At 41.8% G+C, this 16,143-nt stretch overlaps 1 protein-coding gene across 1 annotated transcript in view; it reads left to right on the forward strand.

Annotated features, from left to right (window-relative positions):
- KIAA1549 (KIAA1549 ortholog) overlaps positions 1 to 16,143 on the forward strand; it is a 127,529-nt gene that overhangs the window by 50,114 nt on the left and 61,272 nt on the right. Inside the window, exons 2-3 of the mRNA XM_065743159.1 lie at positions 6,494 to 9,202; positions 10,590 to 10,678. Of these exons, the coding sequence (XP_065599231.1) occupies positions 6,494 to 9,202; positions 10,590 to 10,678 (2,798 nt within the window). The remainder of the gene's footprint in view (positions 1 to 6,493; positions 9,203 to 10,589; positions 10,679 to 16,143) is intronic.

Below are 16,143 nucleotides of genomic sequence, written 5' to 3' on the forward strand. Positions count from 1 at the left end.
AGTGTTTGTCTGTGCTGCCTCCCTCTGTGCTTTGGTGCATCTTTTCTGTTCATGTGGAGCTGGAAAGTTGTGTTGGTTTGCTGTGAAGGAGGGGGAATTTCATGTAAACTTGCACCTGGGCAGCAGCTGAGCTGCATCTGTTTGCATGTGTATAAAGAATGACTTCAAGATGTTCCAATTCTTTCTTGGCTGTATGTGGAGCCCTGGTGTGCAAAGTGAGCTTGCACTTACATAGACACCCACTTTATGTGCTTCCTAGTAACAGTATTATTTTTCTCAGTTTTTTTTCTCTATTTTAGTATTTCATGTGGTCTAAACACCTTACATACTGAAAATTCACAAACATGAACTTTAAATGCTGAGAGATGCTTGGGATCTTTCCCAGTAAGCAGATGAACGCTTTTGAGAAAGGACTGCCTGTCTTCCTTTTGCCCTTTGCCCCTCGTACAGCCTCAGTACATGCTACCTGGAGGAAGCATTGCATGGGTGTGCAGTAGCAGCCCCTGAAAGCTGCTGTGGCCCTTCTGAGGAGCAGGACTCCCAGCCCTATCCTTGCCCTGACCTTGTTGTGCAGACATGGTTGCTGTGGCTGCTCAGTCTGTGCTCAGTGTCTCCTGGAGGAGGAAAGAGGCAGCTTTTCAGCTGCCAATGCTCCGTGACTGGTATTTTCCTACAAGCTAGACACCTAAAAAATTAGTCACATTAGTCACACAGGAGAGCCATGGTTTTTTTTTTTGTTTTTTATTTTTTTTGCAATGACCTAATATGTACATGGTCTTTTTGACTGAAGCTGGGCTAAAGGCTGTTAAATAAAATAACTAAAAAAAATGTTAAGCCATATGAGGAAGGGTTGATGATTTATTCACTTACATTTGGGGTTATCATCCAATTTTTACCCTTGGGTGGTCTCATCCCACGCTACATTCTGTTGATAATGTTTCAGACTTTACAGTTCTCAACGTCATGGTTTTATGATTTTTTGGTACTGGTATTCCACATCATAACATCATGTAGTGCATTTGGAGTTAAAGAGTTAATGCTCCAGCTCCGTGGGTCATCGATAGTTCCAGGTATACCTGTCTCAGATGAGAAGGACGACTACATTCCCCAGAGGACTTTGCGATGCTTTGCGTTTGTATGTATTTACGCTCAGGGGGAAAGATAAAAACTGTCTGCGGTCACAGGACACTTTCCTTAGGGATCGACTCAGCAGTGGGTGCTCGCTGCCATCTCGCCTTCAGCATTAGTGTAAGGCCTTCGGTTTATCAGACACTCTGACACTCTCTCTTGCTCATTTTATTTGATTTATTAGCTTCAATTCCAATTATATTGTATTATATTGTGTTATTTTGCTTTCCAATATCTTATTTAGTAAGTTAGCTTTCCTTCTCAGGTAATTGCCGCTGTTTTGTTCCTAGGCCCATCTCCCTTTTCCCTTTCCCCCTTCCCCTTTTCTGGGGCATGGGTCTGTGGGTCCCCTGCACCAATCGTCATGGAACCGGGCCGAACCTGCCCGTAAACTGTTGACACTCAAACAAAAGCCCAAATCGTGGTGAATGGCAAAAAAGTTTTATTGAAAGCTTCCTTGAGATGTGGCATGGTATCCTGGACTCAGTCAGAAGAGGGGTAGCCAGAAGGGACATAGACATGACTGTCCCTCTCTGCTCTACCCATATGAGGCCTTACCTGGAGTACTGAATCCAGATCTGGGGACTCCAATACAGAAAGGATGTGAAGTTGTTGGAGAGGTTCCAGAGTAGGGCTATGAGGATGCTCAGAGGGTTGGAGCACATCTCCTATGAATACAAGCTGAGGGAGCTAGGCTTGTTCAGCCTGGAGAAGAGAAGGCTTACAGTATTTTAAAAGGGATTTATAAGCAGGAGGAGGGGAATTGCCAAGTGTAGACAGTGGTAGAACAAGGGGGAATGGTTTTTGATCAAAGAGGGAAGGTTTAGATCGGATGTTGGGGGATGCTCTTTACAGAGAGAGTGGTGAGGCTCTGGCACAGGCTGCCCAGAGAGTCTGTAGATGCCCCGTCTCTGGAGGTGTTCAAGACCAGGTTGGATGGGGCCCTGGGCAACCTGGTCTAGTACCAGGTCTGGAGGTTGGTGGCCCTGCCTGTGGCAGGGGGGTTGGAACTCTATGATCCTTTGAATCCCTTCCAACTCAAGCTGTTCTACAATTCTGTAACATAATAGTCTGCCCAAAATCAGGAGGCCATTATGTGTGGTGAAAATTACTAGTTAGTTGGTAGCTCAAATTTTAATTTGGGAGCTGTTGTTACTGAGTCAAGAGTTTTCTCATAATACTTGGAGTGTACGTAGCATTGGCTGCTGGCTGCGGTGCCTCTGTCTTCTTGCTTAAAAAGGAAATATACTAAAACATAATGATGTAGATCTTGCATTTATTTGCAGAAGATGTTTATTTTAAATCATTTTTTAAAAACTTATTTTCTGGCACTTTCTAATGTTTTCAAGGTCTATTCGCCATTATTCAACAAAACTAATGTTTTTATTTAGACATTTTAATTTTATTTCAAGTAAATAATTCTGTATTTTTTTTCTCTTTTGTTGTGCCTGTACCTATCACCTGTAATTGAAGATATCTGTAGGACAAAAAGCTGCCTATACTTTAGTAGATACTGATAGTTGTTGCAGTGTACAGCTGTCATGTTTTACTAGCAGAGTGCAGAAAAGTGGTGTGACTGCAGAGTTTGCAAACTGATCAGTGGCAGAGCTGAAATTACATCTTGGGTCACGCGCTTGTAATACTGTGTGTGTATAAACATATATTTTTATGAATTCTTACGTATATATTTAAATGGAATTTTTTTGTTTAGCTTTTTTTTTTTATGTAGAGAGTAACAAGATTTCTTTCCAACACTGCAAATATAGAGTGAATGAAAACTGTATTTCTTTAATTACTTTCTGCAGAAATTACCAGTCTAGTTCCTGGGCTATGTATACGTGGCTTTCTGGCCATCTGACATGGTATACTTTGTCCCAAAAGAAGTCTACAGACAGCAGCAGCCCTTTGCTGCTGGGGAAGAGTTGTGTTGGTATTATGGCCCTTTGTGAATTCACCACGTTCAGCCAATGCTGTGGTGCACAGCCATGCTTCTGTACATGCAGCATTAGGGCTCATTGTGTCCGGTGACAGGTTTTGGTGCTGGTCGATGTTGTTCAGCCTCCAGCCTGTTTTGGTGGGTAGCAGAAAGGGCAGACTTTAGTACCCCACGCACATTAGCATTCTGCTTTTTCTGTCACTCTTTTGGTTTCTGAATGTCTTTGTCTGAACAACAGCATTGTTCTGGTGCCATCTGTGGTTCGTGTGGCCATTTCCACCGGTGTTCTCTTTCCTTCCTCTTTGCTGTAGCTTAGGATCACAGCTTGGCTTCCCAAGCTATTCTTTTTTTTTTTTTTTTATGACATTACCAGCTTTGTGGAGTGAGGCTTCTCTGCTTGTCATCCCGACACCGTTGCCTAGCTGAATGGCAGCGCAGTTGCTGGACGGGGAATCTGTCACCCAACAACAACAGCTGTGCGAGCAAACAAGTCAGCATTGATATTAATCAATAGCTTTGTGCAGTCACGGCATTAAAGTACAGCATAACATGTGCAGTCTGTCAGCTCCTTTGTCCCGTGGCGTAGCCAGCTCAGCTGCTTTGCAGCGATGAGGGTGTGATTGCCATGCGTTGTGCCTTCGCCTCCTTCAGAGCATGGTGCTGCTCCTCTTTGTGAGCTCTCTGGCTGCTCCCTGGCACATCTGCTGCACGTCCCATCTGCTCCTGAAGAGCGGTGCGCAGCTCTGACGAGCGGTAGTCAAGTAGTGTGCTGTTCTGCTGAAGATGACAGAAAACAATAATTTGTATTACTAATGGCATGTCATTAGTACTCCCTGCTTCTAAGAAGCCAGGCAAAGCAACTAATGTAGAGCATGGGTTTGCGAACTTGCCAGGGAGTTTTTTGTTTCAAAACCTTGTACGCAAGTGTGTATTTTCCTCCACTCATCTCAAGTAGTCAGTGCTCTTTCCTTGTAGCTTTTCTCAGTCCTGGTGTGCACTGGGAGTAGTTTTTGTCTTTGATTTCCTTAAAACACAAAAGAAAAAAACCCAACAAACAAATATTATCCCACCACATTTTATTTTGAAGTTGCTTTCCTTCCTAGCTATGATTTTGTCTTTCAAAGAAAAGTACAGATTCTCAATGTAAGCCTAGCTGTAAAGTTAGAGTGAATTTAAAGCCAGAATTGCCCTCGCGTTATGCATGTCACTTGAATTGTTGTTACCAGCTAAACTGCGGGTCGATGGTTGGGCTGGATGATCCTGGTGGTCTTTTCTGATGATGCTGTGATTCTAATTAGCTCTACAGAAATCTGAGTGACTTGCAGTTGCTTCCAGCAGGATTTTGCCTTGTCAAATGGAACAAAGATAATGGGGGCTCTCTGTGGGGGAAGGAAGATGAAAGTACACAGCATAGGCATGTGTAGGCCATGCAATTGTTTTGTCTGTGGAATCAGGTTATCTGCCATCACCAGCTTTTTGCAGATCAGAAGTGCACTTACTAATCAGAATGTGGACACCTTTGCTGGTTACATTAAGTATCTTGTGTAGTAATGTCACGTATACCATGCATTCTGTCTTCGAGCTGACATGACTCTTCGGTTATTAATGCTGGGGATTACAGCATGAAACCACAAGGTACGAGGAAATTTTATTAGTGCATTTGCCTATACTTTGGAATTCATTTTAAGCAAACAGTAGGTATCCAAAGTCTGCTAGAAATGGGCACTGCTTTATAGTATTTTACCTAAAAGGATTGATGGCAAACTTTTATGCATACCGGGGGAGAATGGATTCATTTTGACACTGTGTTTTATGATCTTGAAATTCTTTTCCTTTAGTAACTCCCTGCTTACTCAAAACATCAGAAAGGCAAAAACTTAAGTCAAGGGAACAGTAAAATAAAGCACATCATCACAGCAGTGCTATTTGATTAGCAGTGTTAGTGTTATAGTGGCATTAATTCTTATAATTGTGCTTCCCAGATCAGCAGGTTCAGTGCTTACGGAGTCAGTGTGTCAGAGCTTGAAAAACTGTGTCAGGGAGTTTAGCAGACAGGGGCAGAGGGGGTAATGACAGCAGTTTATCACTTTTGGAAAGTGCAGTTGAATTGGTAACGGTGTCTAACAGATAGGTGATCTGCAAAGATCTGCTGTGGACTACTGAGTTCAAGGCATTCTCTAAGAGGTTGCTAATGTAGCTACACTTGAGCGGTCTGCTGTATCACCATCAGGCACTTTCTGCTGTGTACACCAGCTCTTATTTTCAGCCGTTCCTTGGTAGTTTAATTGAGTGGGATTCCCACCCCACCACCCCCACCAGCTTTTTCAGTCTGTGCTGTCAGTAGGCTCCAGTATGAAAACAGTAAAGCTTAGGAAAACAGGATGACTGGGGGACAGCTAAACTAAGAATGAAACCTTTGTGTGTAAACTAGAAAAAATGTCCGGGGGCAATTTTCTGTGATTTCCTTGAACATTCAACTCTGAAGGCTAGTAATCCCATCTAGACATTTCAGAGAAGTACTCAGTAATAAATCTTTGCTCTGTAAAACACATCCATGGTTGACAAAAGCTTGTACACAGATCTTCAAGAATCCAAGAATCCTTTTGCAAGAGCGGAAACCATGGTCAAACTGCAATTGATACGCGATTTTTGCAAGCATCTTGTTTAAAAAAAAAAATATCTGTTGAAATCACAGCTTTTCCTCCTTCATGCTTGCGCTCAGCTTTGATTACTTCAGTCCTGAAAGCTGAAGCAGTGAAAGTTTTGTAAACAAAGAACTACAGCAGGATGTGAATGAGGATGGCAGTTGTGTAATGAAGCAATTTGCCACAACTGCTTACAGGCCAGAAGTGAGGTGAATGGCAGGCAGTGTAATCGTAACTACTGGACATGTTTTATTTCAGCAAATATTTGCATGTGCTGTCTGATTCATGTAAAGGAAACCCCTCTTCATCTCTTGTCGATAGCGTGTTGCTCATTTCTGATATTGCCAGGAGCTGGTCTTTGAAAGAGAACAGATCTGCTAGAGAGACTAATAATAAGAAACAATAAAACTGGAGGAAAAGAAGTGATGCTAGTGGAAAGCAGAAGAGCTAAACTGAGTCTCTGAAGTTACACAAAGTTTTTCTGTGTGTTGTACCTTTTTACACTTTAAGATTGCTTACTTTGGGAGCACGTGCAATAAGCTTGTGAGAGGGGGCTGTTCTTGTTCTGTAGGCTCACTGGGGTGTTGCTGTCATCCCATTCATTTTAAGGGAGTGGGGTTCATAGAAGAACTTAATACTTTTGCTGTCTTACGGAGATTTTTCAAGTGCTGAGCAGTTCTGTCTCTACCCTTGAATTCTGAATACAATTCTGGAAGGTTTGCTCCTTGTCTTACTGCTTAAGCTAATCTGCTATTGTTTTGTTTTTCTTTCTCTTCTTATTTAGATGAGATATCCTTGGAGCAGCAAAACTTTTCCTTTTTCTCAATGGACTCAAAGGTGCACCAAAGCATATCAGGCAGCAGAACACAAATGGCCTTAGCAAAAAGTACTTTGGAGTCCCAAGAAAGTAATTTTCTACAAACGCTTTTATCATCAGTTACCACTCCCATTGATATGACTTCATTTAACCAAGAAGAAATGGTCAGAATTTCAGAAGGGAGAAGTACGCCGTTGATAGATTTCTCCGTAACAAGCAATGAGGCATTCTTAAGTGACGACGAATTTATTAGCCCATTTCCAAAGGCACAGTGGACTCCTCCACTGAAGTCTTTTGCAGTTTTAACAGATCATCACTCAGTTAATACAGTAGAGCCACCAAGAGGAACATTAGAAACTCCGTTACTAACACCTTCATTATCCATCTTTTCTTCGCTGTATGATATCTTGAGAACAGCACAGCAAAAGACTCCACTGAGTGCTGTCCTTGATCACAGTACCGCTCTCACAGACTTGGAGCTTTTTGTTCCAGACAGTGGAATACTGACTACAAGCAGACACTTGCTGTTGCACCCACCAGATACAGGTACTTATTTCACTCCCGTTCTTTCCGAGGAGGTGGATTCAATGTGGGGAAACATAAACAGAAGTGTGACATCTCTGCCTTCTGGGGCCACTTCAGAAGGGTCACCTATCCACCTGAAGCTGCTGGGTGAAAATAGCCATGCTGCCCCAGGTGCTACAGCACAAAGTGTAGACCCGAATGGTGATGTTTACACCAGTATGAGTAGTGGGGCAACTGAAGCTGTCGTTGTGAGGACTGAACCTACTCCAACTATTCTCTGGGCAACAGTTGCTGCAGAAGCAAGTGCTGAGTCTGCTTTGCTTTCCACCAGTCTTCCATTTGCAACTTTACTGGGTCACTCAGCTGCCACGTCCAGTGATTCTGATGTGGTTCTCAATGCCGGCTTGTTTACACAGAAATTCTCCAGTACAGCACCAAATTTGCCTGCTGATTCAGAAATACCAAGTCAATCTGAGCTTGATAGTGAGCTCATAAGCCCAGTGCCTTTCACGAGATCATACAGTTCGTGTTTATATTGTGACTCCATTTCTCTTCTTCCAGAAGCAGGATTTTCCCCAGAACATGATGTGGGCTCAGGTGATTATGTCGAAACTCTGTCATTCACAGCCTCTGAAGTACAAGGCATAACTCCGTTTACAACTGTAATTATCGACAAATATGAATTGGAAGAGCCTACACCTGAGATATTTGATACTTCTTTTCCATCAAGACCAGTTGTTTCATTTTCTTCAAGATTTCTAGAAACCTCTGACTCGAGTTTGTTTTTACTGAGCACTGTGGACACTGCTCTTGATGACAGAAAACTTACTAGCTCTCATTTTTACCATCAGCTACCTGGAGAGACCTCACTGGACCTCTCTGCTGTCCAGTTTTCCCTGTCTGTCACAGGAACCGTGTCACTGGCACCAAGCACTCGTGTAGAGCATCCCACTACCAGCACTGTTCTGTTGGAGTCTGCGGCCATCCCAAGCCACCTGGTTGCATCACTTGCAGTCAGTCCCACAACTTGGCTGGAGTCGCCAGAATTTAAGCCATCAGAATCTGTATTTTTATATGACAGGACATCTACGAGGGAAGAGCTGTCTTTAAATATTTCAGATTTTTCATCCAATCTTTTATCAACACCATTTCTGATCGAACCTAGCTACTCGCCTTTGTCAACAGCTGTGCTAACTTCTCACTCTGTCATGCAGAGTGATTTCTCAACACTGTTACCTCAGACCTTGTTGACTGGGCCATCAGTACTTTCTGAGGATGCTTCCAGCTGGGACTTAGCTACCGCTGTCAGCTCTACCACTGACTCGGAGGTGTCTCTGTTCTCTCTCGGGCAAACCTTGTACTTTTATTCAAATGCATCCTCTGTTCCAGGTGCGCATGTACCTGAAATAATGCCATCATCAAGTTTTCCTTCCGACTCTTCGGTGTTTCTGGAAGCACCGTCAGTATTGCCGGTGGCATCTGAAGCCGTGTTTACCTCAGCTGTACCAGGAGCTACCTCTCAGTTAGAACCTTCCCCCTCTTCTCTGCAGTCTGTGACTCCCACCCTGGTGCTGCCCACTTCCGACACCAAACCTGTTAGCAGCAGTGTCCTGCTCGATGAGACAGATCTGATCTCCGTGTTTACTACCTTCCCAACAACTCCTGTCTTAAATGTATCTTCATCTCTGCTCTCAACTAGTCCGGCTTTGGATGAGGATATTGGTGCTACAGTTAAGGCCACACTGCTTTTAACATCCCCCAGTGAGAGCAGTGTTCACACAGCGGTCCTTCTGACCGCAGATCCTGACAGCCTGACACAGCATGCTGGTGCCAGCAGCATTCTCCCCTCCCCAACAGAATCTCTGCCTATGACCACACTGTTTGTTCCCACACAATTTCCCTTGACTTCCCTCACTCCCACGGGGTATGACGTTTCAACAGGAGCCAGTGATGCTGACACATCGATTGCTGCCGGCACCGTCCCCACCACCGCTGTCACCAGCACCCCGAGCAGGTCCGGTGTGTCCTCCTCCCCTCCTCTGGTGACCTCCACTCACCCTGGAGCTGTTATCCTCACCTCTGCCACCAGCACCACCAGGCAGCCCTACGTGTGCGACATCGCGGTCCCTGATGCATACCTCGTTGCTGCTGGTGAGAGGACGCCAACTTCTTTGTTTTGTTCTCAAAAACTACTGTGATGTGAGCCCTTAGTTGATTGGCTACTTGATTGTACCTGAGAAATACATGGTAAAACTTAGTCAAATAGCTGTAAATCCATGGATCGTTTACTCTTCAAAATAGAATTCGTTTGAAGGGAATTCACTAGGCCAGTGAATTACGTGTGCCTTGTACAGTGAATGAAGCCATGTTTTAACATTGCTGGTGTTTACATGTAAGTACATACATTTGAGGCTGCTTTTTCATTTGATCGCTTGAGAACTAACATAATTCTCATAATAGCATTCTGCTAATGATTGTTCTGAATTTCTCCAAGATGTTGACCCTGTTGCAAAAAGCCCAGGTATGAGATAATGTTTTAATATGGAAGAGGAAATTTGACTTATTTGGGATTTTGTTACCATTTTGATCATTTTATTCTACTAGCTTACGTTTGTATTTTCCCTCCTGTCCTGCTTAGTTCAGTTGGATTTGGCATGGTTTTAACCAGAAGAAAATATGTTAATATATTTCAGAACCAAATGTATCAGCATGCATTTTTGCTTCTTTGGTGTTTTTCCTACCTCCTCCTGGCTTGTGCCAGAGAAGTAACCAAGGGCAGCTGTAGAAATGCTGCATCCTCTGCAATAATCAATGCATTTTGCCCTTAGGTTTTGCTGTAATGTGGAAAGCAGAATGATAATTATCTTTTCCTCCAGATATGAAGGTGAGCTTGACTGCTGGTGAGGAGGAAAATTTATTTTAAATTATTTCAGTAGTTTTTTAAGCGAGTTACTGATGGACAATACATGTGGAATTACAGTGTCACACTTCTCAGTTGTTTCCTTGTCCTCAGTTACAGTCTGGAGAAGACATAACATCCATAGGGGCGTGGGGGTTTTGGAGTGGATATCCCTTTCAGTAACCAGAGACACGTTTGTTTACTTATATTTAAGAGGAAAGTAGATGCATATTTGCTGTGGCTTTTTTCTGACCTCATCTGCATTCCATGCGTTGCCTACAAAACTTTAACTGTGTTATGACAGCAGTCTCATTGTGGTGTGCAGACCAGACTGAATTGCTGCAAGTTTCAGACCCTATTTGAATGCTTGAGTGACTCTGAAGAGGGCTCCTTGACTAGAATACTAAAGCCATTAGATATTGACGAAAATGAGAAGAAATAAACCTGTTCTTTCTTTAACTGAATTCAGTTGCTTTTTAGGTTATAGTCACCCTTTTGCCTGTTCCCTTGTCTTATTTGTCGGACACAGCTGATCTCATTGTCTGCTTTTTCATGCATTACACAGCTGAAAATGCAGCTTTGAGATGAAGCCCAAGAGATGAAGCTAAAGTGTACTTACTGACTGACATTAATTTGCAGTGCTGTCCCGAAGAGCTGTTCTCCAAAACGTCAGTGAATCCATCAGAGAAGTGCTCAGAGCTCAGTTCAGGCGATCAGTAGAGATAGAGGTAAGTGACATGAAATGTGTATATTACAATGTAATACCATAGTGGCTTTAGTTCACAGGCTAAACTAGTAATTTAAAAATAATGCTTATGATGCTAAACCACACAGAGGTTTATTCCAACTTAAACACTACTCTTTTGTTTTAATGCAAGTATGACATCCAACTTTTTTTTTTTTACTTTTTAGAATGTAATTTATTTTCTAGGGCAGACCTTTCTTGTTTTTGCTATAGCTGAGCAAGCAGTGTCCTGCCTCTGCTCCTCACCTGCTCTGACTTGTAAGGTGAAACTGAGCTGAAAAGCTTTTACTGTTCTAAAGTATGTTACAAAGCTTTGCTTCTGCTAGTTGTTTATGTGCTTAGTGCCTTAAGCAAAGCAAGCCCTTCTCCACTGCTTTGTGCTATTTTATCTTGTAACTGAGGTCATCTACACTTAGAAAGTGGTGGAATCTTATGCACAGTATTTGGCAGGTGAAAAAGGCAGGGTTAAAATCAGATGTGCAGTGGTAGGGTATTGTTTTTAAGCCTTCTAATAAGCGTGATTGGAATTTCCCCACTCCTCTCCTTCCCCTACTCACAGAGTAAGCAATTTCTGCTCTCAAAGTTGTTTTGAATTCTTCCTCTCCATTGATGTTCAAGGAGTTGTCTTTAGGCAATATTTCAGTGTTGTTCCCTAACCTTGGAGTGAGTCTTTGAACTGAAGATTTCAGACTCTTCACCCCCGTATTCCTTGAGCCCCCCTCTGTCTGAGTGAAAAACAATCACAGAGGTGGTTTAAGAGTACCTTTGTCACATTCTTCAGTACAGGGGGTGAAACGGAACGTTTTGGTGAAGTTACAGGTTCAGGTGCACGTTCAGTTGCAATTGCAGCTTGTCATTTCTGTGTTCAGCTGGCTGTGATAGCCCAGCACCAAGGCAGTACCCGGTTCTTTGTGTAGCTCCCTCAAAAAGCAGTTCGAACGTTGATCTCAGTGCTTGGAAGACTGCAGTGGTGCTGCCTTTAACTTCTGCTTGCTGGTCTCTGTGGGAAAATGGGGTTTTGTCAGCTCCTGCCACAGCTGTGGTGCTCAGTAACTAAACAGCTCCTGTTCATTTGTGAATGCACCTCTCAGTCAGAATGAGTGTTAGTTTCTGCCAGACCTCAGCCACGGTGAGCTACCACTGTAGGTTTATGTTTCATATGGGTCCTTTTAGCAGTACCTGCCCATAAGATTTTGTCTTTTTTTTTTTTTTGTAAATAAAATATTTTTCTTCTACATTATGAAATGCACCTTTAAATTTTGAAAACTAGCATAGCAAAGTAGAAGTCAAAAGTTCAAGGTGACCACCTACACTGATGTTCAGTGTCCTTATATGCCTCAACAATATGGAAGCATCTTGACAATAGTGCAGATCAGACAAAATGTGTTGCTAAGTTTCTGAAAGTTGAGTGGAGCAAACATTAGATATCTTTACTTCCTTATTTTTTTCCACATAAAATCATTTCATTCCATGCCTGCTATTGTCTTGCAGAGCTCTCAATAGGTCCTTTTGGCTCTAAGGCTGCTTACTCACAACTGCTTTCATATGTAATGCAGGTAGTCCAGCTTCGTTCTTGTCAGATTCTGTTTTTATTAAAAGGAGAAATCATCTCCATGGAATCATTTATGCTGATTTTATGCTTAAATGCTGCTATGTGTTCTTTTAGTGATGTCTTGAGTATAAGTGTTTTTGCACTAAATGTAATCACCAGCAAATGCCTTCAAATCTAGCAGTGGAATATTAACAAAACTGTTATTTTAAATAAAGAGCTGTCTATAGTAGCAGCATCTTTTATGGTGATGTAATGCAGAATTTTAAACAGAATTCTCCCATATTGCTAAACTTAATAAAGCAGATCTGTTTTTTTATTTAAAAGTACCCCAGAAACGAGTGTACATTTGCAAATTACAGTAAAGCAGTGCACTTTTTTAAGCTGCTTTTTAACTATGTCTCCTATTACAGCCCACAGATGTTGTTCCCTTGCTGTGATGTAATGCCCAGTAAATTGGGAGACAGTCTTGTTAAATTTAACTTGGTAGTAATGTGTGCTTTAAAAATAAAATCCATGGCAACATTGGTTATAACTGCTACTCACTTTAAATGCAATCCAAGTTTAACGCTGACAGGAAAATCATTTTTTTCCCAGTTTTTTCAGTTGAAACTTTGGCCTCAAATTATTGTTTCAGAACTCTCTAAGCTGCTAAATTTCAAGGGTGGGGGAAAAAGAGAGGCAGACTTAAATCCCACCTCATGAAAAATCTTCTTCCAGTTTTTTCTTACCAAGATTTCTTATAAAGAAGTGAGAGTAACCTAAAATTTTGAAGCTCTTTCTTTCCAGTTGGTTTCAATGTATTTCCATCTGCAGAAGGAAATGACCTGATTGTTTGAACAAGAGCAACTTTTTTCAGCTTTCTGTAATGTAAGCTTTATGGCACTTGAGTAAGATGCAATGTTCAGTCAGCGTAGCTTTGTTGCACAGGGATAGGAGAAAAAAAAACAGTGCTGGCTGTGACTTGCTGGAAAGACTCAGGTGTCATTAAGTTCATGCAGACAGAAGAAAGCTTTTTGCCAGCCTCATTTGTGCTAGGAAGCTATCATGCAGTATGATGTACACCTCAGTGTCTTTGTTGCTACATTTATCTGGGGTTCTGGGCCAGGTTTCTGTAATCCAAAAGTTGCAAACCTCTGCTTTAAAAGCAAGGAAATGAGTTCATTGTCTCACAGTGAAATACTTTCTTCAAAGATGCCACCTTGTGGGCTTGCACTGGCTTTGGTCGCATTCATTGCTGCTCAGTGCTGCTGAAACCATGGCTGTTATCATTTAGGTGTGTGAAAATAGCGGGAGAATTGTTGCCTCTGGATCCTAATGTATGCAGGAACAGAATCTCTGTTTCATTTTTAAGACCTGTGAGCCTTTGTAGCTCATCTTTAGGAAGTTAAATGCTCCCTGCAGACTGGTTACAGAATGCTTAATAAGGTGGTGGTGAGGAAATGGATTTTTTATGCCTTCTACCAGATGTTTACACAGCATAATATGGTGGTGTGTGGGAATGGGTTGGATTGTACCAAAGGTGCATCTAATCAAACTGTTCAGCTGATAACAATCTTATAGCAATTGCTTATGGAAAATCATAAGGAACAAAGTAAAGATGGCAATTATGTTTTCCCCAAATACTATGGTAAGTTGGGACCTAAAAACTTGCCATTTTAGAAGCATTATCTCTTGTCAGGGAAGCTTTGAGTAAGATAGATTGTATCCTGGCAACAGCAGGGTTGCATTAGCTGTCTGGCTTTGGGAAAGAGATGGCTCAGCTGACACAGTGCATTGGCTCCAAGCAGAAACTGAAGGTTTCTGCTTTTGCTGTGGAAACAGCTCAAGAGTGCACATTGAGTTTTGGGGTATTAAGGTAAGAAGAAATTTTGCAGTTATTTAATGTTAGAATTTGTGCTTGCTTGCTTTAATAGGTAGCACTCTTAAAACTATAGTTTGGTTATCTTGTTTGGTAGCATCTCACTGTCTTGGCAGCAGAAACCTGCAAGAGAGGGATGGATGGATGAGTTTGTGAACCATTTGAGCTGTGCCAGAAGGAACCATTCTCAATCATGAATCAAGAGTCATAAGTTGTGCTCATCTATCCTGCATAACTTTCCAAACTTCCCTGTGAATTACCTTGTAGGACAGCATCGTGCTAACATGGTTGTATTACTTCTGGCATCTGAGTAAGTTGCTGAGATTGAACTTGAGACAACCCTGAAATATCTCTAGCAGAAATAGGTGTTGTTATGACCAGCACTGGTTCTGATCCACTTACCTGAAAATTAGAGTTTTAAAAGTTCTTTTAAAAAAAAGTTTCTTTTTGTGACAGTACTTCTGCTGTTTTGCTGCAGCGAAGTACAGAAAGAACATATGAGTATTAGCTGTTCAGGTGAAAATGTCATTGAAAAATTTCAGGGGAGTTCCTAGGGTAGACTGCTTTCATTGCATCTGTGACACACTGGTGGAACAGGTCAGAGGTGAAGGCAGCTGAGCTGGTTATGAGAAGCTTGCTTTCTTGTCTTTAAATACCCAACTCTATAGCCCACTACAATATGCTAGCTCTTCTAAGCCACTCTTCCTCAGTGTATATGGCTTTAGAAACTCACCAGCAAATTGTTAGCAAGATTTGTAATTTTAACTCCTTTTTTTTTTTTTCCTGGCCTTTTAAGGAATCTCTTCTGCAAGTAGTGGACAACTTTTTCTCTGTATGTCTTACCCATTAGAACTGCTGTTTTCCATATGACAAACTGAAGCTGTGGAGGTTGTTTCATCCTGAGATAAAAGGATAAAATTTCAGATAAGAGAAACCGAGAAGAGCTGTGCATATTATTCATATCAAACAAATATGTGTTCTTTGGGCCTAAATCCGTGTATAAAAGCAGGATGCCGCATATATTTATGGTCTAAGAAGAAGGATAGAGTAATGAACAAGATACAGGTTTTTATTTTACTACTTCTGGTAGCTTCTTTTGGTGAGTGTTAGCCCATTGAAATGTATTGTGTTTCTGGAGGGCAGGAAAAGGTTGCAATTACGATTGTGTTACGCTGTTGCAGAAATCCCATTAAAGAGCTGTGGGTTACAATTTAGGTAGCACCTGCTTTTTCATAAGGCACATCTTGAAGTCGGAGTATCTGAAAAATCCCTTCACCAGTGCTAAGCTTGGCAGATGCCAGCATCTCTTCATCTAAGAAGTACGCATTTATCACAACCTTCATGTCTCTGGTTTAGATTATTTATTTGCGAGATCTTCGTTGGATATCCCAAAATACTTCTGTGTGACTGCCTTGAGCAAATAAAGCAACAGACTGACTGTGGGGGGGAAGGCACAAAATAAAAGAAATTGGAAAAACGTAATGCTGGGGAATGAGAAAATAGGTGTCCTTGATACTGAGAGAAATTCCCATAGGGAGAGAAGGCATTGCAATTTGTTTGAATAAATAAAAGCCTTCAGTTTGTTTTTACTTAGATGACAGAAAAATAGCATAATAAAAGCATCTGCATGGAAACATTTGCCTAGGCTCATATTTAACTTTCAATTTCATTTCTTTTACATGATGTCTAATGCTCCTCAGGGTTTTTGAGAAGTCTCAAAGACACGCAATGAAATGGAAGAGAAAAATTGTAATTGTAACTATGCCGAGAGATATTCTGTAGAATACTTTTGTGGAGGAAATATATCCATAAAACACAAGTTACATGTATTTTGCTTCTCACACATCACATGTGAATATTATGGAATGCATTTGCTATGCAGTGTGGGTCTGAAATGTGGAAGCTGTGCAAATGGTTCAGTAAGTAGAGAGCAATTTGTATGGGAGCTCTCATACACTCCTGGGGAATGCAGACAAGGTGCAGTGCTGCCGTGCTACAATAAATGGAGAAGAGCTTAGGTAGATGTGCCGTGCTGAAG

The sequence above is a fragment of the Cyrtonyx montezumae genome, unplaced genomic scaffold (assembly GCF_038088225.1).
Source record: "Cyrtonyx montezumae isolate F1298 unplaced genomic scaffold, pur_monq_1.0 scaffold_3, whole genome shotgun sequence".
Classification (NCBI taxonomy): Eukaryota; Metazoa; Chordata; class Aves; order Galliformes; family Odontophoridae; genus Cyrtonyx; species Cyrtonyx montezumae.